We start from the raw sequence: 25,440 nt of genomic DNA on the forward strand, positions 1-25,440 counted from the left end.
AAAAAACAAGCGATAAAGAAAGTCGATATTGTTTAACAATGCAGGCGAGTCAACAGATCGCTCTTTATTTGTGCTGTTCCAACTAATATTGTGTTGATAATGTTTACTGTATGCACTTAACTTAATGAGAGTGTGTGTGTGTGTGTAACCCACATAATGGACCAGGAGAGGAGTGACACACACACTGTTTATTTGAACTGTTCTGTAACTATCAGTGTGTGCATTTGTTGTTCAGTTCTTCACACACAACGTGTTTTTTTTTTTTTTCACAACACATGTTATGCAGTTATAGATAGTATTGCAGATCCTCTTAAACGGTCGTGGTGCAAAACCCACAGAGGGCTTGGTTTGTTTAAAATAAGTAGATTGAAGCGGCTTAAGAAGGTAACATTGGCATACAAGCTCTGAATTATGAAAATGCATTTCAAGTGCTTAATTAATAAATTTAAATAAAAAACCCGTACGGTCGCGTATTTCATTTCCTATAGTGGCGCTTTTGTTCTTAATTTCTTTATTTCTGTGTCGTGCTAATGTCGTGCTCGTGTGCGTGCGTGTGTGAGGGAGGGATGGTGTGTGTGTGTCTGAGGGACGGCAAACAAAGGTGATTTTTTCTTTTTTTCTTTTTGTCCAGTGCGTGGGGAGGGGGGGGGGGGGGGGGTTCAGTTCGAGGGCACTTTCACTCTGAATAATGATAATAATAATATTCAGAATGAGATTCTATTGTTGTGGACGGGGCATTTGTTAAACCCATAATAGCTTGAGGCTATGAGCCCGGCCCCGAACAGGGACATGACAGGTTAAATCATACAAAGAGACTTGATACTCATTAAATCAGCTATCTATCCGCTTCTATAATACATACACGTCTCGGTGCAAGTCATTAGTGCTCTTCAAATATTCACACAAGTCGAACAACCTCGGGCTTTCAGTACCGCTGCTAGCAGCGATGGTGGCATTCACATCTAATTGTTACTATGCAGTTATTTGGAAGTCTTTGCAGATTTAACACATTAAGCACCAAATTATTTTTATTTAAAAAAAAATAATAATAATAATCGCAACACAAGCTGTATTTGTCATTTGATTCGTTACATTTAGCCTTAACTTCTGCGGATAACACAATTAGAGTAAGTTATAACGATACAGTTAAAGAGAACATTAAAATAACCAGTTAAAAACGCTGCAAAAAAATTACAAAGTACCCTGTGCTCAAATGAGCACAATATGTGGCACTTGACGGGTTAAACAGGTGTTGCAGCCCGTTTTAAAGCAGATCCAGTATATATTACGCGATTTCACGTTTGTTCTTTAAATGCAAACGATTGAGTGTGTGTTGGTGTGTGTTTATTCCCTTTTCAAAGGTGTAAGTAATTAGCATAAGCGTGCAAACTGATTCTACCCATTTTATTAGTTTTATTTCACACCCACCTCGTCACACTTGACTGCCAAATGGCCACAAATGGTCACCCGGGACTCTTGAGAAATCGCCTTGCTTTGTGGAACCCGTGCTTTTGGTAGCTCTGCTCTAGTCTAGTAGCATTTTCATGAAGTCCGACACGTAGAAGCCATTCTTTCGGATTTTGTTCTTAGCCGCGACTGTGCTGTTACTGAAGTTTAGGATTTACATTTCACACAATAACCTGTGACCAGTGTATGAATCGGGAGACCGGGTCAATGAAACAGGAAAATTATCCTTAATTTGAGAACCGGCTGCTTGAAACAGGTTTTTGGGTTTAGTGGGCGGGTGTTGTGCGGATTACCGCCTTTTGTTTCACATGTGAAGTCAATAAAAAGCCACACTCAATTATCTTTATCTATTCGGATCGATACAGCTACAAAAGTCACACGTTTCTAGCACTTTATGAATGTCTGGCATCTTAGATAAACGCGGGGCAACACACGTGTGTTTGTGTTTTCTAATCTATTTTTAAATGCAATATAAATAGCAAAATCAAAAGTATATAAACAGATATTGACATTAAATAAATCAAATACATTAGTACACCTTGTGGTTTATTTTAAATATAGACGGTCACTTACTAACAACATACAATGAAAAATAGTGACAGGCTTGTATAATTAGAGGGACGGTATTAAGATCTGTTTACCACTGTTTAGGTGTGTTGAAATATAACCCACTTGCTACCCAAGCTAGGGGAACACAACGCCACTTTCTGGCTTGGAACTTGGTTTCAGGAGACCAGGTCTCAGGCCACTGCGCGGCACACCAGGAGAGACTTGGGGTTTGATACAGCAAAGTTGCCTCAGACTAGGTCTCCTGGAACCAGGTTTCAAGCCGCTGTTCCTGAAACAGCAGTTCCCATGGCTTTAAGATTCGGCAGTGTTCACTAACATTGTAATGTTTGCTTTGTTTACATGGTGACATTCAGCACTGAGATTCTCGGCAGCCCAGATTCAATGCATGATGTCTGCCAAACAAGGTACACAAATCTACAAATACAAAGAATACAAAAAAATAACATTAAACAGGGCTGGAAAGAAGACTCCTGTTGCATAGCAGTTTCACCCATTCCAGGTTTTACTACCAGCTTGGTTAGCCACAGTGTGTGTCGGTAACAAGCTCAGATGTGTCTTATTAAACTCGTGGTAAAACCAGGAATGGATCAAACTGCTGTGCAATGAGAGTCTTATTTCCAGCCCTGTGGTGTAGTTTGATCCATTCTTGGTTTTATTTTAATAAGTTTAATAAGACACACTTGAGTTTGTTAGCTATACACTGTGGCTAATCAAGTGTGTATTAAAGACTGGAATGGGTGAAACTGTGCTGTTGTTTCCAATCTATGCACCATTTTAGTAATTCGGAGGACTCTTGACTGAGGTTTGAATTTATCAAATTAAAAAAAAAGTTGGCATGAGTAGATTGGAGGCAGCAGATCCTGCATGCTAAACAGTGCTCTAGTCTCCAGTGTGAGCTGCGCTCAGAAAGGCCGGTCCTTGATGAACGGACTCTTGTCCTTCCAAGACATTTCTGATGTCCTGTTTTAATGGTCATTTGTTGTTTTTTTTTGTATTATTGCATTTGTAACTGAGTAAAATAATGAGGAATTAAACGTGAAATTACATCTCAATGCTACTCAAGATACTGCAAGCACGACAGGCATGAAAAAGACTCCTGTTTCAAAGCAGCTTCCCCCATTTCAGGTTTTACTGTGAGCTTTATTAGCCACAGTGTGTGTGTGCCAAGCTCAGGTGTGTTCTATTAAACCATTTAGTGCCATTGTTCTTATTTCAGGACAGGCTACTTTGTCATTTTTTTGAGCATTTTTAACTGCCATTTACCTGCTTTTTCTAATTTTCTCTAACTATAGTGTTATGATAACTTACTCTAATTTAGTTAATTGCAAAAGTTAAGCCTAAATGTAATGAATCAAATTGCATAAATACAGCTTGTGTTCTTTGGTACTTAATGGGTTAAACCCATAGCAAAAAACCAGGATTGGATCAAGCTGCTGCCCAATGGGAGCCTTATTTCCATCCCCTCATGATGAGGGTTGATTTTGCGATTTACATCTCGCTTAAAGACCTTGTTTTGAATATGCAGCAGTGCATCGCATATCTTTAGTTATTGTTATAAATAAAAAAGTGACAACACTTTAAGATTCTTTAGTTAAGACCTGTCTTGACAGTCTAAATGTATGTGAACTTGCTGCTGTGATTGTCCTGGCGTGCTGTTTGAAGTGCAGATTAGGAGGAGAGTGCAAAGTGTCACCGGGGAGAAATCTTATCAGACTACATACTGTGCAGATCTGCACATCAGAGATGGAAATAACAGCAATTTCACCCATTCCTGGTGTTACTGCCAGCTTCATCAGCCCCAGCTAAGTTCTGCTGCATTCTTTGCAACACAATTAGGCATTGATTTGGAGGCAGGAATTCTGTACTGCAGTCAGTTGCATAGCTACGGGTTCAGCTATTTTATGTTGTGTGTGTGTGTGTGTGTGTGTGTGTGTGTGTGTGTGTTTTTATCTGTGTTCTACCCTTCTGTTGTGTGTGAGCCCTGCATGCTCTTTACATTCCATTCATCTACCATTACTTTATCATCTTTGCACAGCTACAGTAAATGCAATTGAACTGTAATATTTGTGTTTTACTTGCATTTGCAGTTGTTAATGTGAGTGTGTGTGCGGGGATGGAAGTGAGGCTCTCGTAGCTCTCTGGCCGTCGGGCCACTCTGGGTTTCACTGAGAAGTCTTATTGCCATCCACTGCATTTCAGTGTACAATAAACGAGTACAGTCTCAATATGTGTAAGACTACAAGCCTAGAACACCACAGGCCATCTTTTCAAAGCGTTTCCTGCTTGCTTTTAACTCCTGTATTTTTTAAAGGAGCGAGAAATCATGTCAATGTTGCAAAATGAAGAAACACAACACGATGAGAGTGCTTAAGAGGACTTGAAATGCATTTTGATTGTAGTTTTTGTAAAATTGACAGGTTTTAAAGATTGGAGGGGACACTTTGAAAATATCGCCCCGTATGTTAGACACGACTGAAAGTTAAATAAATTACCTTATAATACTGTATAGTTAGTACACTGTAAAGGTCAACATCTATGTTTCACTGGTATGTTTCTCAGCGTTTAGATTCCACATGTTTTAACATATAGATAAGCGTTTAAACTTAATATCACCTCTACTGAAACATGGAGGGTCCTGACGTACCGTTGTAGCAGCAGGGTTAATACACAGGTGTAGAAGGGAACTGACACGTCAAACCAAGAACCTCTTCATGCAGTATTATTGTTATTATTATTATTGAAAACTGAACTTTTAAGAAACTACAAGTCATGTGGACGAGCATTTTATCCTAAAGGTGGTCAGCTCCGGTCCTGTTAGAATGATTCCACTCCAGGTTTACCTGAGTTTATTGTGTAATGGATTTTAGGTCCTGGCTGGAACAAAGATCTGGACTGGAATATCTAGTCAAGCTTCCTGCGTTCCTAAAGTTTTGTCGTGCCATTGCGGATCTGTGTATTTAACGGCACGCTAATGCTTTATGAATACGACCCCTTAGTTTTTGCTAGTTTAACCTAAACGTCTATGAAGGCACTAGCCGAAGTGTTTGCCGACGTGAATTATTTTTGTTTAATGGTTTTGCTACCTCAATAACACAGATGAAACCTAGTTTCTGAAGCCTTTCAGTCCTGAATGATTTTTGTCGAGCTGAAGAATAAACTCCTTTTGTTGAGTATACACGAGAACAGGACCACGCTTTTTACATATCTCTACCCTACATCAGACTGGGACCTGTGGAGGATAATTCGTGCCAAAATTAAAAATAAATAAATAACTAAATAAATAAATAAATAAATAAGTAAAAATTGAAATACATTACATTTATTTATTTCATTTTTTCATTTTGGCACGATCTTTTCACTCTAGTGTTTGTCATTGAGCGTCAATCATATTGGAAGCGCGGGACACTGCCGCTGGTGAGTTCGATTATCTACCAACGGGTCTGCTGGTTGGAGTCAGTGTAGAATCGAGAACTGACGACAGAAGAAACCATTCAAATTAACATCCTCTAAAAGAGGTTGCTAAATAGGTGAACATTTTAACTCATTTTAAGTTAAAAAACTTTTTTTTTTTTTTCCCACAACTGCATAGCAGCAGCAGCAGTGTGGAGTAGTGGTTAGGGCTCTGGACTCTTGCCCGGAGGGTTGTGGGTTCAATCTCAGGTGGGGGGACACTGCTGCTGTACTCTTCAGCAAGGTACTTTACCTAGATTGCTCCAGTAAAAACCCAACCGTATAAATGGGTAACTGTATGCAAAAATAATGTGATATCTTGTAACAATTGTAAGTTGCCCTGGATAAGGGCATCTGCCAAGAAATAAATAATAATAATAATAATAATAATAATAATAATAATAATAATAATAGCGAAGCAACGGACTCCTTGGAACGGGAACCGGGTTTGTATACCACAAGTCCCGCCCCTGTTTCCAGCAATCCTAGTCCATCACACAGCTCATTTGAGCGCAATGAGAATTTTTTTGTACAACCAGGGGGCTCGTTTCTGTATTGCGAGATCGTAAGTTCAAATATGACAGGTCTTTCGATCAGTTATCACGTGCAGTCTGTGTGAGCAAAGTTATATAGAAACGCTATACAAGTATGACACTGTATGATATACAAACGAGCCCCAGGTCTTTCAGATGATTAAGCTACAACTACTGTATATAAAAACAAATTGGTTTATATTTTAGTGGTCACTGTGGCATGCAGGGCATATGGTTTGGCAACAAAAAATAAATACATAAAGAATGACATGTATGTAACATACTTAACTATGTGCTACTAGAGGCGCAAAACAATTACATCCCAAAAGTAGACAAATCTAAATCTAAAACAAAATGGTTTAATAGATCAATTAAAAAAAAATATTCAGCGAAAAAAGGCACTTTACAGAGCGTTTAAAAGGGACCAAAAAACGAAGTACACAGAAAGAGTCCTTGGAACTGCAAACACAAGTCAAAAAGGAAGTTAGAAAGGCCAAGAGAGAGATAGAAATGAACATTGTTAAGGGGGCTAAAACCAATTCCAAAATGTTTTTCCAATATTATAACAGCAAGAGAACATTCAAAGAGGAGGTTAAATGTCTAAGAAACACAAATGGCAAAATCATAGATGAAGAAAAAAAAATAGCAAATGTATTAAATGATTACTTTTCACAAGTTTTTAAAGGAGGACACGGACAACATGCCCCACATGTCGACCTGTTCCTATCCAATTTTAAATAACTTTAGCATAAGAGGCAGAAGTGTTAAAGTGACTAGGAGCTCTTAAAATAAACAAATCCTCTGGGCCGGATGAGATCCTCCCAATAGTACTCAAAGAAATGAAAGAAGTTATTTACAAACCGCTAACCAAGATCATGCAACAGTCTCTTGACACAGGGGTTGTACCGACAGACTGGAAAATAGCAAACGAAAAAGGGAGACAAAACCGAGCCAGGTAACTACAGACCAATAAGCCTGACTTCTATTATATGTAAACTTATGGAAACTATAATAAGATCAAAAATGGAAAATTACCTATATGGTAACAATATCCTGGAAGACAGTCAGCATGGTTTTAGGAAAGGGAGAGTGTGTCTAGTGTGGCTTGACTTTTTTGAGGATGCAACATTGACAATGGATAATAGCAAAACAAACAATAGATTTCCAGAAAGCTTTTGACAAAGTCCCGCATAAAAGATGAATTCTCAAACTGAACGCAGTAGGGATTCAAGGAAATGCATGCACATGGATTAGGGAGTGGTTAACATTATTATTATTATTATTATTATTATTTGTTTATTTAGCAGACGCCTTTATCCAAGGCGACTTACAGAGACTAGGGTGTGTGAACTATGCATCAGCTGCAAAGTCACTTACAATTACGTCTCACCCGAAAGACGGAGCACAAGGAGGTTAAGTGACTTGCTCAGGGTCACACAATGAGTCAGTGGCTGAGGTGGGATTTGAACCGGGGACCTCCTGGTTACAAGCCCCTTTCTTTAACCACTGGACCACACAGCCTCCTATGCGGTCCAGTGGTTAAACATGTAGAAAACCGAAAGTAGTGATTAGAGGAGAAACCTCAAAATGGAGCGAGGTAACCAGCGGTGTACCAGAGGGATCAGTAAGGTCCTCTGCTATTCCTAATCTACATTGATTTAGATTCTGGTATAGTAAATAAACTTGTTAAAATTGCAGACAACACAAAAATAGGAGGAGTGGCAAACACTGCTGCAGCAGCAAAGGTCATTCAAAATGATCTAGACAGCATTCAGAACTGGGCAGACACATGGCAAATGACATTTAATAGAGAAATGTGTAAGGTACTGCACGCAGGCAATACAAATGTGCATTATAAATATCATATTGGAGATACTGAAATTGAAGAAGGAATCTATGAAAAAGACCTAGGAGTTTATGTTGACTCAGAAATGTCTTCATCTAGACAATGTGGGGAAGCTATAAAAAAAGGCCAACAAGATGCTCGGATATATTGTGAGAAGTGTTGAATTTAAATCAAGGGAAGTAATGTTAAAACTTTACAATGCATTAGTAAGACTTCACCTAAAATATTGTGTTCAGTTCTGGTCACTTCGTTACAAAAAGGATATTGCTGCTCTAGAAAGAGTGCAAAGAAGAGCAACCAGAATTATCCCGGGTTTAAAAGGCATGTCGTATGCAGACAGGCTAAAAGAATTGAATCAATTCAGTCTTGAACAAAGAAGACTACGCGGTGATCTGATTCAAGCATTCTAAATTCTAAAAGTATAGACAATGTCGACCCAGGGGACTTTTTCGACCTGAAAAAAGAAACAAGGACCAGGGGTCACAAATGGAAATTAGATAAAGGGGCATTCAGAACAGAAAATAGGAGGCACTTTTTTACACAGAGAATTGAGGGTCTAGAACCAACTCCCCAGTAATGTTGTTGAAGCTGACACCCTGGGATCCTTCAAGAAGCTGCTTGATGAGATACTGGGATCAATAAGCTACTAACAACCAAACGAGCAAGATGGGCTGAATGGCCTCCTCTCGTTTGTAAACTTTCTTATGTTCTAACACACTACACAAATCTGATGGTGAAACAAGCCAAAAATCGCGTTTGTATTTAATTCTATAAAATCGGAAAACGACTTTGTTTTTATTTTATTTTTTTCCTCTGCTCACAAAGCTAAAACAAAAAAAAACATGTTGTTTTCCAATTTCCTTTTATAAAAGGAAAAACGACTGGACCGAATCTACACAGCCCAGCGTTGCAACTTGCAAGCATTGTAAAACTGCAGTCAACGCCCCTACACAACCCAGGACAAAATCATCCTCCATAGGGACCTAGGAGTCGCGTGAGGTTGACATGGTGATTTCTGATGGCATGTGTTAACATATGGTGCGAAGATGAGGACTGAAAGGGTTAATGTATAAATTTGAGTGTTTAATTATTATTATTATTTGCAGCATTTATTAGTTATTATTATTATTATTATTATTATTATTATTATTATGATGATGATCATACTGAAAGCTACAAAGAACTGAGAATCATTTTTAATTTTTATTATCTGAATGTGACTTCTCTCTCCAAAAGAAGCAGCTGGTTTTATTATTCTGCTCTGTTCAATTATTCATCCCTTTGCTTTTTTTCTGAAGAGGACGTCCCTCTGAATAAGCCTGGCAGTGTGTTACGGCTGTGGTCTCTCAATGTATTTGAGGTGACATGTAAGTGAGATCCAGTGTGTGTTTTGCACTGCCAGCTCAAAGTTATATTTCCTTTTCAGTGTCAAGTCCTGTGAAGCAAACTTGTTGAGCTGCCTGCCTGCATTCCGGCACAGGAGCAGGTCTCAATGCGAGTGGAATGTCTTTGCAGACATGGCGTGTGTCTGTTCCACTCAGTGTAGCGCTGCCTTCGTGCTGGCAGTGAATATGTATCATGCATTTGGCATGCCAGTGTGTAATTATGAGAGCTTGTAACAGGTACTCCTGGTGAAGCTGCTAATCCTGTTTGAAGAGACACTGTCTTTCTGGTCAACAGGAAAACATACTGCGCGTGTTTCTTTCCTTTTCTTTCTTTTGTTTTTTTTTTTTTATTTTTTTTTGGCACAGCCTTGCACTATCACACTCAGCCCATTCTTCCACTGGCATCCCACCCCATTGCATTTCACAAGCTATTCTCATAGGGATCCTTTTGCATTGCAGCACACACAAGCCATTCTGTCATTGAGATCTGTGGAGGTGTGGCTCTAGTGGTCAGGCTTGTGTGTGATAAAGCACTCCACAGCTGGACGACTGCCTGGCTTCTCTAGCCAGGAGCTTTTTTATAGCTTGTGGCCGCGTTAGTTACTTGTTAGTGAAACCGTCAACTCTTAACAGGATACTGCTATGGGCTTCCTGTTCCCTGTGTTGGCCAGAGGCTAGAACCCTTTTGATCCAGCATAGGTATTGCATGCCACTGTGTGTTTAAGTGCAGTGTTTTCGCACTGCCAGAGGATTCCATTGCACTGCACGGGCTATCATCATTGGGATCCCATTGCATTGCACAGTTCAGTACTCGGTACAACTCAACCCGTTCTACCATTGGAAAACTTGTATTGCAGGGCATAGACCAGTATTTACTATAGGGATCACATTGCATTGCACAGTTCAGTACTGATTAGGTCAACCCATTACATTGCATTGAATTGCACTGTACAGTTCAATGACCAGCTCGACCTGGTACACCATTGGGATCTCGTTGGATTGCATTGCAAAGGCCGTTCTTGCAGGGATGCAACTGTATAGCATTGAATTGCATTGCACAGGTCAGTAATGACCAGCGCAACCCATTTCATCATCGGGAACCCACTGGATTGCATTGCAGCGACCAATACTGGCCAACTCCACTCATTTCTTCATAGGGATCCCATTATATAACATAGCATTGCCTTTCTCAAGTCGGTACTGACTGGGACATAAACCGCCTATTTCATCACAAGGTCTCTCCGTGCATTGCACAGAAGTTCATAGCGATGACCAAACCAAGCCCATTCTGTACCCCTGTCTATTAGGGGTGCATATTCCAGGAATGATTTTAAATATTGGCTCCAGACCTGTGTGTGTATATGTGTATGTATGTGTGTGTGTGTGTGTGTGTGTGTGTGTCTATAAATATATATATATATATATATATATATATATATATATATATATATATATATATATATATATATAATAATTTTCAGTTAGCATTTGGCTCTCTTCAAATGTACTTTTTGTATAGCGATCTGTGATGCTTGCACGAAGGACGCTGCTGGAATGTAAGCTTGCATTGTGCTGCAGCGTCTTGTATCCAGATCTATTGATCTCGCCTTTCCCCAAACGGCTCGAGCTCAGACACATCAGCCACTAAATGCATTACGTGTGCTATCTATTTGTTTTATTACTTAAAGAGTTGTTTTGCAGTATCGGGTATCTCTCATTGAATAGTGAAAGGCGGTCTCCTCTTCCCAGCCCCAGCAGTGTTGCTGTTGCTTTCTCTTTGAGGGTTAGTGCTTTGGCCGCACTGCTTAATGCAATTCAGATGACGACCAGCTGACATGGAGAAAACGTTTCGGCTTGTATCGGCGTGAATTTCAAGTAGCTTGTGTTGCATGAAACGCATTGAACGAGACTTCTTGCTTGTATTTATCTGTATGCAGGGATGGAAATAAGACTCCCACTGCATAGCAGTTTGATCCATTCCTGGTTTTGCTATGAGTTTAATAAGACAAACTCGTGGTAAAACCTGGAATGGAAGAAACTGCTATGCAATAGGAGTCATGCTCCCATCCTTGGTGTGTATTCAAAGTCTTCCCTATTGGAGTGAACTTCCATTGTTACGCTCATGATAATCTGCTCTATTTGTCTTTTAAAGACAGGAAATACTTCTGCTTGGGTGCTGTTAGCTGCTTGCCTTGCAGGCATCCAGTGTTGAATTCTGATAAAACAGAGATGAGAAATTTAGGGGTCATCTTTGACCCTGATCTATCATTCGAGACTCATATTAGGCAAGTTACTAAAGTAACCTTGTATCATTTGAGAAATATAGTTAGACCTATTTCTGTATCTGATGCTGAAAGACTAATGCATGCCTTTGTTTCATCTTGAATTGATTATTGTAATGCACTTTTCTCTGGGATCTCAAAACATGTGGCGTCTCGCTTGCAGCTCATTCAGAACACTGCCGCTAGGCTTCTGACTAAAACCCGAAAAGGGAACAGATCCTATTTCTTGTTTTAAACTTTTAATGTTAGATTTCTACAAACTAGCTTTTTTACAATTAAAACCACATTTTTTATCTCTGTTCTTCATTTCTGTTTTATAGAAATGTGAATTGTTGTTTTTCTTTAGGAAAAGGGCTGTAGCAATTTATAAAACAGTTAAATTTAATATATAGCACTCTTCTCATGGGTTAAAAAAACCATCCTAATCTGTGCAAAGAACACTCATTCAAAAACAACTTGAAACGCAACGGATAACGTGACTGTGAATCCTATGATGCACGTGTTACTGGGCAGCTAGCTTGTAGGGCACCTGGGCGATTGATCAACTTAATGAGTGTATAATTGAGACTTGCAAAAATAAAAGCCATGCTGATCAATAATCAGTTCATCAATGAATTATTGCATGTCTCGTTACAAACATTTCAAATAAAAGGATGTCTGTCTGTCTGTCTGCTGCACTTTACCCCCATTACGTGCAGCTAAAGAGATTCTGCTCCTCTTATACCTCTCGGAGAGATGCTCCTATATATGTTTGAATACCCAGGTGGATTTAAAAATGCCAATCTAACTCTCGCTTTCTCACACGCCTGTCACAACAGCAGGGAGCCGAGGGACTGGAAGAATGAGTTCTGGGATTTCTTTCACACAGAAATACTGATCGAAGCATAGCAGAAGTTGGTTTTAATCTAAAAATAGGAATAAAACAAATGCATGCATTTTAAGAAGCGATGCAGGGCAATGCTCAGCGTATTTTCTGTGCTTAAAACCAGCAGTTGTCATCCCTTCTGCTCAAGGACTTCCACTGGTAAGCTGGTGGGATTTCAACCATGCCCTAATAAATTCAGCGATGGTAATAAGACTCCCATTGCACAGCAACTTGATCCACTCCTGGTTTTACTCCGAGTTGAGTAAACACACCTCAGCTTGTAACCTGTACACACTGGGGCTCATCAGGGACATTTTTAAAACCTGGCATGAGTGAAACTGCTGTGCAATAGGGAAGGAAATAAGACTCCGGTGTTTTTTTTGTTACATTAGATAAGGGGTCAATATGGGACAACTGGCAAGGCCTGTTTGTATCAAATGTACCGTTTGCAAACTAGACTGAACAGCAAGTGTACAGTTTCTGTGTGACCCCAGCAGAGCTGTGGGGAGTCCTTTATTTGACAGCTCCATATTGCTGTGCATGACAGGAGGAGTTTGTAGTTATTTCTTGCAGTTCAGGTAGCTCTGTGGAGATGTTGGCACAGTATTGTCTGAAGGCTGTGTTCTAATGCGTTTGTATCGTTTGTGTTCAACAGGAAACACGCGTTGAACTGTCACCGGATGAAGCCAGCTCTCTTCAGCGTGCTCTGTGAAATCAAGGAAAAGACAGGTAAGGAGGAGAAGGGTTGAGGAGGAGGAGGGGAGACCTGCTCCCTTTTATAGCTCTGCACGGTTCAGCTCAGATACTGGGTGTTTGAAACAGGATTTTTCATCCATATCCTCTGTGACTTGAAATAATAAAAATAATTGTCTTTCCAATTAAAGCAATCAGCACAGTGCTTGATACTTTGTTTTCTTTTTGAATTTCTGTGGTGCAGCGTTTGAGCCCCGGTCTGTCTGCCTCACTATCCAGACTTGCACGACAGGGTCTGGTTTCAGTGTCTCTTAGAGGAAAGCAGATCCTCTCTCTCTCTCTCTCTGCGGAACTGGCTTTTCCAGATCGTCAGTGACACACTGGCAGCTTTGTGCTCCAGTCAGCTGGGATCGTTTTCAGAGTGCTAATACACCTTTTAAGAACTCCCAGAGCATTTAAACAGCGCAAACACCAGAAAATGAAAAGCCCGAAATAAAAGGTTATTGTATGTATCAAGGAGAAGGTCTTCATGTGCTATGCATCACGATACAGGGGATGGTCCTGATGGGCTACTTGTATCAAATGGTCATTTAATGATGGATCATTCTGTTAAAAGACAATCATTCGATGAGATGGAGAGAGTATGTATGTATGTATACATCCATACCAACTATAAAACGCACAAGAACCATGTGGGGATCCACACTGAGGTATGTTGTGCTTATGGGCTATCTGTTTTATTTATTTTTTAATAATGTATAGTAAAATATACAATCAAATCCATTGAAGACACAATACAATAGTTGAGTGTGTAAGGGAGACTTGAACAGGAATGGAAATAAACTCCCTCCTCCCCCCCCACCCCGCCCAAACCAACCTTGAGCCGCTGTTCTGATGGAGAGAAGGGTTCCTGGCTGCGAGTACATTTTAAACGCATAATGACAGAGCATGAAATTAGAAGTAGCTGGGAGTGGAGCGGAGCAAAATAAATAAATAATGAAAGCGCTGTCATCGGCTCCCGTTCACCGCAGCCGCCGATATTTGACATTTAGAAGCTAATTAACTGCCAGTTGCTGATCTCCGCATTGAAAGAGAGCAGAGAGAGAGAGATTGAAAAAAGAAAGAAGATTCACCACGAACACGGATTTCAGTATCGAAGGCTGCTCTCTGTCTGCGTACAGCCCCCAGCGTGACAGGTTGTGAGACTGACCGCAGGAACCCCGCTGCAGGGTTTCCATGGGTATTCCGCAGTGCAGGTGTGAGCGTCCGCCATGGCGTGCTGTTAAGAACGCGCAGGGCCAGACTAGCCAAGCGTTTAAACCACGGAAGCGCTGGAAAATGAAATGTCACAAAGCCCTAAATAAAAAAACTCATGGTGTTTATATTATTATTATTGTTATTATTATTATTGTTATTATTATTATTATTATTATTATTATTATTATTATTATTGTTGTTGTTGGTAGTAGTATAGTAGTAGTAGTATTTAGAAATGGTGCAATCTTGACATTTCGGGAGCTGCTTGCGTTTGCCCTCCTTCCCGTTGCTCAGTAGCAGGCTGTCCCTCCAGTCCAGCTCGGTGGACAGCTGGCTCACTTCATATTGGGTTTAGATTCAAACCGGATGGCGGGTTTGTCTGTACGGGACCTCCGGACTTTCCTTTTCATACTCAGTTACCTGGTTTGTAACTGCGTTGTTAAAAGATCGGATCAGTTATGTATGCGGGTGGCTGTAGAGTAGGACCAGAAGACCCTTCTTGCCAACGTCCCGCAGTGGACAGATTTCCGGCCAATGTTTGCGTGTGAAACGTGCAGTAAACTCAATGCAGCGTCTGTGTTCATTTTACGGATATAAGCTTGTATGGTACAGCACCGTATATACAATATTAACTCTGTATAATATTTAACATGTAATACAGTAGAAAAAAAACATAGGGATGTCGCAGTATATCGGTTTCACGTTATTCTGTGGTTTACATTGCCACGGTTTTGACGCCATGATCGTTTTTGCATACCATGGTTATGGGGTTCACGGTTTACCGTGGTATGTAGTTTGTGGTTTCTGTCCCCAAGTTGCATACCGTTTTATTATTTTATTTTGAACATGACCTCTGTGTATTTATTTAAAGAACTACTTTAAAACAACATTAATGGCTTTTGTACTTTTTTTAATAGCTGTATAATAAAAATACACTGTTCGGTGTGGCGATAACCACGGTGTATTTGTTGAAGATGATCATACCGTCAGAATGTAACGCTGTGACATCGCCCCCCCAGCGCCAGGGCTAGCTCTGCCTGGACTGCAGTCCTCGGCTTCGTGTTTTTAATCGTTTGCTGCTCCGTGCCTCCGTGGACAAGAGGATCATTGTCCCCAAACTGCCGCTTGATTCCTCGTTCCTTATCTGAAATTCTCCGGAGACCGGAATCCGAGTCCCGATATTATTCCTAGAACACACAGTGACTCTGCTGGCCGCAGGCTACGATAGGATTCCTCAAACTTGATGTGCTTGCTGTATTATTTTATTACGCGTCATTTCTTTTTATTTTATTTCAGGAACGCTGTAAGCTGTTTTTTTTTATTTAAGTTTCTCAGTAAGAGATTGACGCCTGGATAATTGGATTGAGGCCTGGGGACCAGTAGTGCTGTACTGCACTGCTTGCATTACTTTCAAAATAAATACATACTAAAATGAAGTGACGTCATTTTGACTAGAAGTCTTTTTCAATGTCTTTGTGTTTCTGAATGTAAAACAGCAACGTAAAACAACACATTTGTATCTCGGCTTGTTCAGTTGGCGATGCTACATTATAAATGAATGTCATTTCTTGAGTCTGTGTGTGAGGTTCTGTGTGCCCCAAATCATTTCATGTCTCTACTGTGAAGTCCTTTGCTAATATTTCATGTACTGTCTCTACAGCAGTAAATGGACAGCCCCCATCTATCTGAGTACTGCTTATTATAACAGGTCTCTGTATAGCATGGCGTCTGTCTATTGATTTGAAGCAGTGAGTAATTCTTATGCCTGGGTGTGTCTGCAGGAACGGAAATAAGTTTCACCCATTCCAGGTTTTACTCTGAGCTTGATTAGCCCCAGTGTATAGGTAACAAGCTCAGTTAAACCCACAGCAGAACCAGGAATGGATCACGCTGCTGTGCAATGGGAGTGTTGTGTCCACCCCTGTGTCTGTGTGAGTGCTGTAGGGTAGAGTTAGAATGAAGCAGCAGCCTCAACACTTCCCAGTACCAGAGCTTTGCAGAGTGTACGAGTGGAGGCTGCCAGTGCTATTTTAATTTGACCCCATGAGTCTAGTCTGCTTGCGTCTGTCTGTCTGTCTGTCTGTCTGTCTGTCTGTCTGAATAGGGGGGGAGGAAGCAGCAACGCTCACGAGAAGACAACCAGGCTGTTTATTAACCCATTAATTGCCATTGTCCTCTTTTGAGGGCAGGTTACTTTTTGTAATTGTGGAGCATTTTTAACTGGCACCTAGTTCTTTTTATTTTCTCGAACTATATTTCTACGATAACTTACTCTAATTGTGTTAACCGCAAAAGTTAAGTCTAAATGTAATGTATCAAATTACACAAACACAACTTAATGGTTTAATATGATGCTCTCTGTCCGACTGTGTGTGTGTCAGTCTGCAGGAGGAATACCCAAGTATGGGGTCTCTCTCTCTGTCTCTTTCTTTCTTTCTTTTTCTTTCTCTTTCTTTCCTTCCTTCCTTCCTCTCTCTCTGTCCTTCCTCTCTCTCTCTCCATCCATCCATCCATCCATCCATCCATCCATCCATCCATCCATCCATCCAGTGCAGGATTAAGGGACACATGCTAATAGTCTCTGGGGTCTGTGCTGGCCTGTTGTAAATGTTTACCATGCTGCTGGTCTAAACCGCACTGTAAGGGAATGGGAGGGAAGGTTAAATCACTTACAGACCTGGACTTGCTGTGATTCTGTAAGGGAGGCTATAACCTAGACCTGACACCTTCAGTGACGCTTTCTTGCTTCAATCTATTTATAAAAATAGTATGTTTATTAATAGTAGAAGAATCAATAACCCATGTTTATTCCATCAATGACTGTACAACAGTAGTATAAGCAGTAGCACTAATACATTTTTTAAATTCTGTGACTAACGTTTCGGCTAGAAGTCTTTCTATGACAAACATTTGAGAAGTCTATAAGGTTCTCTTAGTATTACAACAACCCGTGTCCAGCAGACCCAGCCATGAGACCAGCTGTATTCAATCCTGTACAAGGTATCAATTACACACAGACACAATCAAATACATGTGGCAACGTGGTTCAAAACTCTAACGTTCCTTTCACTTACAAACACTTGATCTGAATGTTTTAAATACTAATCACTGCAAAGCTCAGTGCTGTTATTTTGACAGCATGCATGTTGTGGCTTAGTGTGGATTTAGTCGCTGTGCTTTGGGGAGCCTGACTGACCTCTGACCTCTGTAGGAAGCCTAGAGGTCCCACATTGTGATGTGGCTGCACTACAGTAAAACATTAGTTCATTTAAAGGTAGTACAGCACTGTCTGCTGTCTCCTCGACTCCAGCACTGTGCTAAACTGATATCTAGTTTAGCTTTTACTGGTGTGCGATTACCTAACAGCATCAGGAGTTTCATCTATAGCCTCCTCCTTCCTTCTTTTCATGCATAATAAGATCAAATGATTGACAGGGAGAGTGTATATTTGTACCCACAATAAAACACACTATTCTTGATTTCAAGAACCATGTGGTGAAGCGCAGTGAGCTAGGTTGCACTTTTGGTTGATGCAGACCTCGATTCAGATTCTACGGACGGTATCTTGCTTTGTTGTCTCCGGCCCCTCTTGCTCTGGAGCAGTGTGCACTGTGCTACTCGAAACCTCTCTCCTGCGTGCGGCACAGAGTGCTTTCTGCCTGTGTTTATTTCCCTGTCTCTCTTGAGCTGAATGAGGATTGAATGTCAGCCTCTGTCTCCTGTCAGAGTCATGTGCCAATCACATCACCAAGGAGACCACGGAAGGCGAGGGGCGACTTAGGCTGGCCACTGATAGGTCAGCCCTTCGCCGTCGCCCTGGCAACGAGCTGTCTGTTTACCTAATGTCATTCACTTTGATTTTTCCATTTAGTCTCAAAAGCAATGGCGACTGTACAGGGAGGGGGATAGGGTTCACTGCCTTAGGAGAGGAGGGGAGAGGTCTAATTCACCCAGCAGTGTTTGTCAACCTTCCCAAAACCTGTCCGAAGACAGCACTGCAATGTTGTAAACCTCATGGGGCTGTTTTTTTGTTTGTTTTTTTAAAGCATTTAACCCCGTGCAAATTTTAGCAAAAAATCTTCAATAAAAATAGCAGTGAAAGTGTAAGAAGCTTAAGTTTCAGAGCACCTAAACTTTCTGTAATATTTGTAGATGTTTCTTCCTTTCAGAAAATGCACTAAAGCGAATCCTGCAGGTTAATACAATGGGAGCTGGAGAACCCTCCGTCTCTGCGTGCGTTGATACCAAAGAGAAACTCCGGAAGAGGGAAACGCTTCCACTAGAAGTCTGTTGTTGTGTTATATTAGATGGCCTTCTGTGGGACTCTCTTTACTTTTTATAAGAAAGAGAAGTTCAAGATAGATAAAAAGGAGAAAGAAAGACTGAATAATAAAAAACAGAAACTGATCTCTCTCGATCACATTTTAAAGAAAGACATTCTTGACAGTGCAGTTTGTCTGCGCTCGAGTTTAGTTTCACATGTTAAAAATGGCTCTAAAAAAACAGGACTTTATTGACACAAGACAAAAAACTGTATGCCGACAACCCGTGCAGTGTTGTGGTCTTATAAGAGTTTCTAGTTGTGTTCAGTTCCACAGAGGAGGCTACAGCAAAATGAGTTCTGTTGTTTTTTTTTTTTAAGGATCCCCAGTGAAAAGCAGTGCCCCATGCTTGTTTCAGAGTGCGCACGGACGATCTCTCTGTGCGGGTTTGCTTTGTGTTTGGTTGCTCTCCTGTGGTGTGACAGTCCCCTGCTAAATCTCTTATGATCTGATTGTAATCCTCACAACATCAATGTCAAACCTCAGTCTGTGGGTTTACTTTTTGGAACTGTTCATGTAGCTATGGGGGGGAGGGAGACTTATAGAACAGGAGCCTGATTGTTCAAACTCCTGGCTCCAGGTCATTTACTAATGTATGTAATTGAAGGTAGTCCTGAACCCCAGGACTGGGTGCAGCAGCAGCAGGGCTAGTGCGAGTTTTTAACCCTGCTCAAACTCCTGGCTCCTGATCATTTAAGTAATTAAGGGTAGTTCTGTAACACAGGGCCAGTGTGAGATTGTAACCCTGTGTGCCTGAGTGCACATTGCACACTGCCTGCGCTCCCTTCCCTAGTTATAAAACACCATGTTAAGTTTCTCCTTTAATGCTAGAAAAGGACTTGCTCTTAAAGGAACTTGAGGTGATCCCAGAGCGCTGCATGGAATAGAAGAAAGGGAGGAGGGGGCGGGGGGCATTAGTTAGCCCCAGCGCTTTGATATGTTAATAAGCTGAGCTGAGGGAGGCTTGGTGTGGGGGATGGGTGGCAGCAAGGGGGGTTAGTCTCTGCAGGAAAGCAGGAGAGAGAGAATGAGGAGGAGGAGGGGGGAGGGGTGTAAAATTCCAGAGAGAACACTCCGGCCTGCTCTCATTGTTAAAGAAAGGCCGTGAACAGATGCCAAGTCTGTCTGTCTCTCTCTCACACACACACACACACACACACACGCGCGCGCACAGAGTGAATGTAACAGTACTGTCAGATGTTCTGTGTAAAGATGATAACGTGGAAAGGGTTTGTATGCGTGAGCAAGCAGACGGCATTCTGCCTGCATTTATTATATTTTTTATAAAGCAGAGATTCCGGCCCATGTGACCAGCTTTGAACAGACCAACTCGCTGTTGGGGTCGGGGTCAATTCCTGTTTTTCAATTCCATTTCCATTTTGAAATCCAGTCCAATTCCAATGCCTATTCCTTCGAAAGAACTGGAATTGGAATTGTTATTTTAGAGACATTAATTGTTGTGTATTCACCTGCTTTCTTTTGAAGCCAGTTTAATTAACTAACAGGGACTCAATTTAAGTAATTTGTTGCCACTGTGAGACTCATGGGAATTGACCCTGAAAGCATGCAGCACAGCGTATATACATAGTGATCCAGCGCAGCTTATATATACAGTATATTAATTTTATTATTATTTATTTCTTAGCAGAAGCCCTTATCCAGGGCGACTTACAATTGTTACAAGATATCCCATTATTTTTACATACAATTACCCATTTATACAGTTGGGTTTTTACTGGAGCAATCTAGGTAAAGTACCTTGCTCAAGGGTACAGCAGCAGTGTCCCCCACCTGGGATTGAACCCACGACCCTCCGGTCAGGAGTCCAGAGCCCTAACCACTACTCCACACAGAAAGTGATCCAGCGCAGCAAGTGATCCAGCACAGCGTATATACACAGTGATCCTGCGTCTTTTTCTCTCGTTAATGTTTAGCACAAAGCCAATTTAAAACGACTTCCGTTTGAACGTGACACCGAAGTCCGTCATTTCGGTGTTATAAAGAGAAAACTGTGCTTGCTTTTTTATTTATTTTTTATTTATCTTTTTATTAGTTACCTTTTGTTGGTGGGGAATGTAATATTCCACGCACTGTGGAACAGTCCTCTACCACTGTAGGGACTGCGTGAAATGACCTTTATGAGGAACTGGTCCTGACTCTAGGGCTCTGCACATTCAGATTGGAAGGAACAGAGAGCGGCAATGAGAGAGCAGTCTTTCTTATGGAAATCAGTATAGATAACTGGATAAGCTGTGTTGTATTTCTCGTAACATTGGTGTACATACGTTTTGCAAGTGTTGAAAATTAGGATACTGTTCCTAATCCTTTGACCATAGTGGAAGTCAGCTGCAGTGCTTATACAGCAGGGTGCGTGCAGGGCAAGGGTATTTATTCAGTACAGTCTCTTCCATACAAGTTGTGCACATGGTACTCTCTTACATATCGTGTTATAGTGCGTTATTAAAAAGCCTCTGGAGGGCTTCTCATGGTGTAGGTTTTTGATTGGTTTGACCATTTCCCAACATGTGAAAGTCAAAGTTTAAAAGGTGTTCAATCCAGGTGACTTGCATTTAGAATGTTTGCATAACTTTTGTGCTCAGCTAAATTTATAACATAAAAAACTGCCTTATTTAAAGGGAACCTGACACCACTGCCGCGCCACGTGAGGGCCAAATAGCAACGCTCAGCAGCAGTAGAAAATACATCCTAGCTTATTTCTTTTTCTTTCTTTCTAACATCTGCAAATAAGCCTCTCCCTCACAGCCCCCCCCCACCCCCCTTCAATTCCCTGTTCAATGCAGAGATGCAAGGAGAGAGAGGAGGGGGGTTCTGTTTGATTTCCCCTGAGTTTCTATCTGTAGTGAACTGACTGCCTGGGCTCAAAGTTGGCGCATTATTTTCCCCACTGCTTAATGAACAAGTTTCAAGAGGCTATCGATTCTGTTTCTCCAGCGAATTCCCCTCCTCGCGCAGTCTGACACCACACACACACACACACACACACACACACACACACACAGACACCGAGACAGAGCGTATTTATGTAGGGTTGTAAAGTTTAATCATGTATCGACGAAGCGAGGGTTGTAGTGCTTTGCGAGGAACTGTTCTTGAAAGGCGCTATATAAGCGCAATACTATTGTTGTATCATTTGTATCTGAAACAAACCCAGAAGCACAGCACAGTACATGTGTATTTCTAATAGTGTAGAAAACGTTTGTGATGTTTCACAGATCCTGATTAGCTTTAATCTTGGACCGCGTTATGCAAGGTGTTCCCGAATTACTGGTAATTGATCTGTGCAACCAACCAATAATGTGCAGATATCGGTTTAAAAGTTTAAACAACACAGTAACATCCCTGATTATAAATCAAAGGTGGTGGTAGCGGCTGCTGTTTTGTCGTACATTTCAGTTTTGATTCGATCTGGAGCTCAGCGCTCCATTTCCTGTGCAGAATTGGAGTAAATTGTCACATTATAAAAGGGATCTTTGTTTACCGTTGCCTGGCTGCAAACCTCTCTCAATCCGGAGATTAGCATAGCCTGTTAATGAAACCCGACACTAAAGATTCTGTCCATTTGGAGCCCAAGCTAGCTAGCTCGAGAGACGCGAGGACAGTAAACGAGAGCCGCTTCACTCCCGGCACAGCGACCCACTCTGGTGTCTCTGTTGTTTTACCGAACGTGATATTTTGTGTATGCAGTGCTGCAGAGATGTATTGGTACAAGGCTGTCAAAACTGAGCATGTGCTGTCTGTCTTATCACTAGCATTTGAGTGGTTTTTTTCCCCCAACAAGACCGGTTTTTCGTTCCCTTTTTGAAGACTTGATAGCTGAAAAGGCCAGCCCGTGCACCGCCATATATAGAGCAGACTGACACCTTTTCATTTTATTGTTCAGCCTCAAAAAACCTTTAGGTTCTAACTAGCTCCTGCTGATAAAGTAGCAATAAATGAAAGAAAAAAATGGGCATTGAAATGTATTTACTTACAGTAGATCTGTTTATACTGTATGGGGCTACACATTTTAAATCATTTTTAAATTTTATTTTTTTATTTTTTTTTTTTTTAAGAAAGGGAGAAAGTAGCACACTATTAGAGCCATGTTTAATTGGCACAGCCTATAAATTATCGTAATGAGCCTGGGAGACTGGTTTGGGTAATAAGGCACCTCCAATAGTATTCCTGATTAATTGCATGAAATGTTTGCCTGCACAGCTGGTGCTGGTCCCTGGGGGCAGCTGCTGCGGCTGCATCTCTCTTGCAGTTGTCTGCACGAGCCCAGAAACACACCAGTGCAGCTGCACCAGCCAGCCAGCGAGCCAGCGCAAACTCCCAACACACCCTGACCAGTACACACACACACACGGACTAGTATACTGGTACACACACACACACACACACACACACACTGACCAGTACACCGGCACTCGCACAAACTGACTTGAACATAAGAAAGTTTAAAGGTTGTTAGTAGCTTATTGATCCCAGTATCTCATCAAGCAGCTTCTTGAAGGATCCCAGGGTGTCAGCTTCAACAACATTACTGGGGAGTTGGTTCCAGACAATTCTCTGTGTAAAAAAGTGCCTCATTTTCTGTTCTGAATGCCCCTTTATTTAATCTCCATTTGTGATCCCTGGTCCTCATTTCTTTTTTCAGGTCAAAAAAGTTCCCTGGGTCTACATTGTCTATACCTTTTAGAATTTTGAATGCTTGAATCAGATCACCACATAGTCTTCTTTGTTCAAGACTGAATATATTCAATTCTTTGAGCCTGTCTACATACAACATGCCTTTTAAACCCGGGATAATTCTGGTCGATCTTCTTTGCACTCTTTCTAGAGCAGCAATATCTTTTTTGTAATGAGGTGACCAGAACTGAACACACTATTCTAGGTGAGGTCTTACTAATGCATTGTAAAGTTTTAACATTACTTCCCTTGATTTACAACACTTCTCACAGTATATCCGAGCATCTTGTTGGACTTTTTTATAGCTTCCCCACATAGTCTAGAGATGAAGACATTTCTGAGTCAACATAAACTCCCAAGTCTTTTTCATAGATTGCTTCTTCAATTTCAGTATCTCCCATATGATATTTATAATGCATGTTTTTATTGCCTGAACACCAGCTCTTGCACACACCGGCCAGCACACCAGCATGCACAGTGTACTATAGGTATCTCAATGACCATGTTGTCACAATGCTTATTGTATGAGGATTCATGGTCCGGATGGTCTGCTTTTGCATGACGTGTAACAACAGCAAGCGACCATTCATGACAGTATTTTGTTGACAGACAGCTTGAATGTATTAATACCAACCCTGTGTTCACATGGTACCCTCTCCGTACCAGACAGACCGTGTGCTTGCTGTCAGGACCACTGTATTGTGCAGTACCCAGTCCATAGCTGAATGATACGATTGCAAACTGCAAATCAAACACATGAACACGCACTTCTGCACATTAACCCTTTATGACTGTTGTGCTGTGTTGCGCCTTTATAAAGTGACCTTGGGTACCCCACAAGTTTGAGGAGCCCCAAATAATCATTGGATTATATGGGATTGTGCCAGTGACAAAAGAAGCAGCTGGGCTGGTTTGCAACTGTGCCTTTTTAATACAATATGCAATACAATAATGATTTATAGAGCAGCTTCTGTGAAACCCCTCACAGCGCTGGACATGCAGTAAAACACACACAAAAAAAACCAAAACATAAAATGTCTTTTCAAACAAAGAGGTTTTTTTGTCTTGATTTGAAATTTGGCATTGGATTCTGTCTGTCTGCTTGAGCTAGTTAACAGAGGAACCCAAACTTGAAGGAAGAACCCTCTCCTCTCTCTCTCTCTCTCTCTCTCTCTCTCTCTTTCTGTCACAGTTGATAGTTTCTCGTGTGGCGAGTGTGTTGGAGTGATTAATTACAGCTGCTCTCTCTCGCGCGCCCCTGAACGAAACGATTCTCACCCGCACACTTTAATAAACACCCACCGCACACGAGCCATCAACTGCACGCCACTCCGAGACGCAGCCTGGAGAATGTGGAGAATTTGGGGGTTTTAGTTACTGAGTGAATTTGACCTAGTGGTTACAGCTGAGAGACTGGGAGCAAGGGATGCGGCAGTGTGTCTCTAGTGGTTGCAGCTAAGGGACTGTTTAAATATTGTACCTACACCAACGCAGTCACACACACGTTCCAGTGAGTCATAAAATGTGATGGAGTTATGCTTATAATGTCTGCCTCTGGTTGGTCACAGACGTACCCGATATGTTTGAAACGTGTCCAGGGATGGAACCAATGCCCCTGTTGCTCAGCAGTTGGATTTCTGGTTTCACCGAGTTAAATCAGACCCTCCTGAGCTTATTACCTATACACTGGGGCTGATCAAAGTAATATTAAAACCTGGAATGGGTGAAACAGCAATGCAGTATTATTATTTCTGTCCCTGGTGGTTTAAACATTTGGGAAATTAAACAAACGCCCCAAATAACAACCCCTCGACAGCTGCCTTAAATACGCTAAAAAAAGGTTTGTAAACCTGTCTGGGGCAGTTTTGTCTGCTGTCGATGGTGTGGAGCCGTGCTGAGAACCAAGGCTGTGTGTAATTAAACAAGCAGCTCTGGGACCTCCAGTGATGAGTCGAAACGAACACCATGCAGACCTGGAACCTGGTCAGAGAAGAAAGAGGACTGCTTTCAATAGTGTGTGTGTGTGTATTATAGATATAGATATAGATATAGAGAGAGAGTTGTGTTCTTCCTTCAGA

The 25,440-nt window shown here is 41.3% G+C and overlaps 1 protein-coding gene across 9 annotated transcripts in view; it reads left to right on the forward strand.

The window, feature by feature from the left end:
* The window catches only part of LOC117402030 (pre-B-cell leukemia transcription factor 1), an 80,492-nt gene that overhangs the window by 1,237 nt on the left and 53,815 nt on the right, over positions 1-25,440 (forward strand). For 8 of the 9 annotated variants that reach the window (XM_059008292.1, XM_059008294.1, XM_059008293.1 and 5 more), the window contains exon 2: positions 13,054-13,127. In XM_059008292.1, coding sequence (XP_058864275.1) covers positions 13,054-13,127 — 74 coding nt within the window. Of the gene's footprint in view, positions 1-2,361; positions 2,442-13,053; positions 13,128-25,440 lie in introns of those variants that run through there. The other variant, XM_059008295.1, reaches the window with a different exon arrangement.

This window comes from Acipenser ruthenus, chromosome 36, assembly GCF_902713425.1.
Source record: "Acipenser ruthenus chromosome 36, fAciRut3.2 maternal haplotype, whole genome shotgun sequence".
In the NCBI taxonomy this organism is placed as follows: Eukaryota; Metazoa; Chordata; class Actinopteri; order Acipenseriformes; family Acipenseridae; genus Acipenser; species Acipenser ruthenus.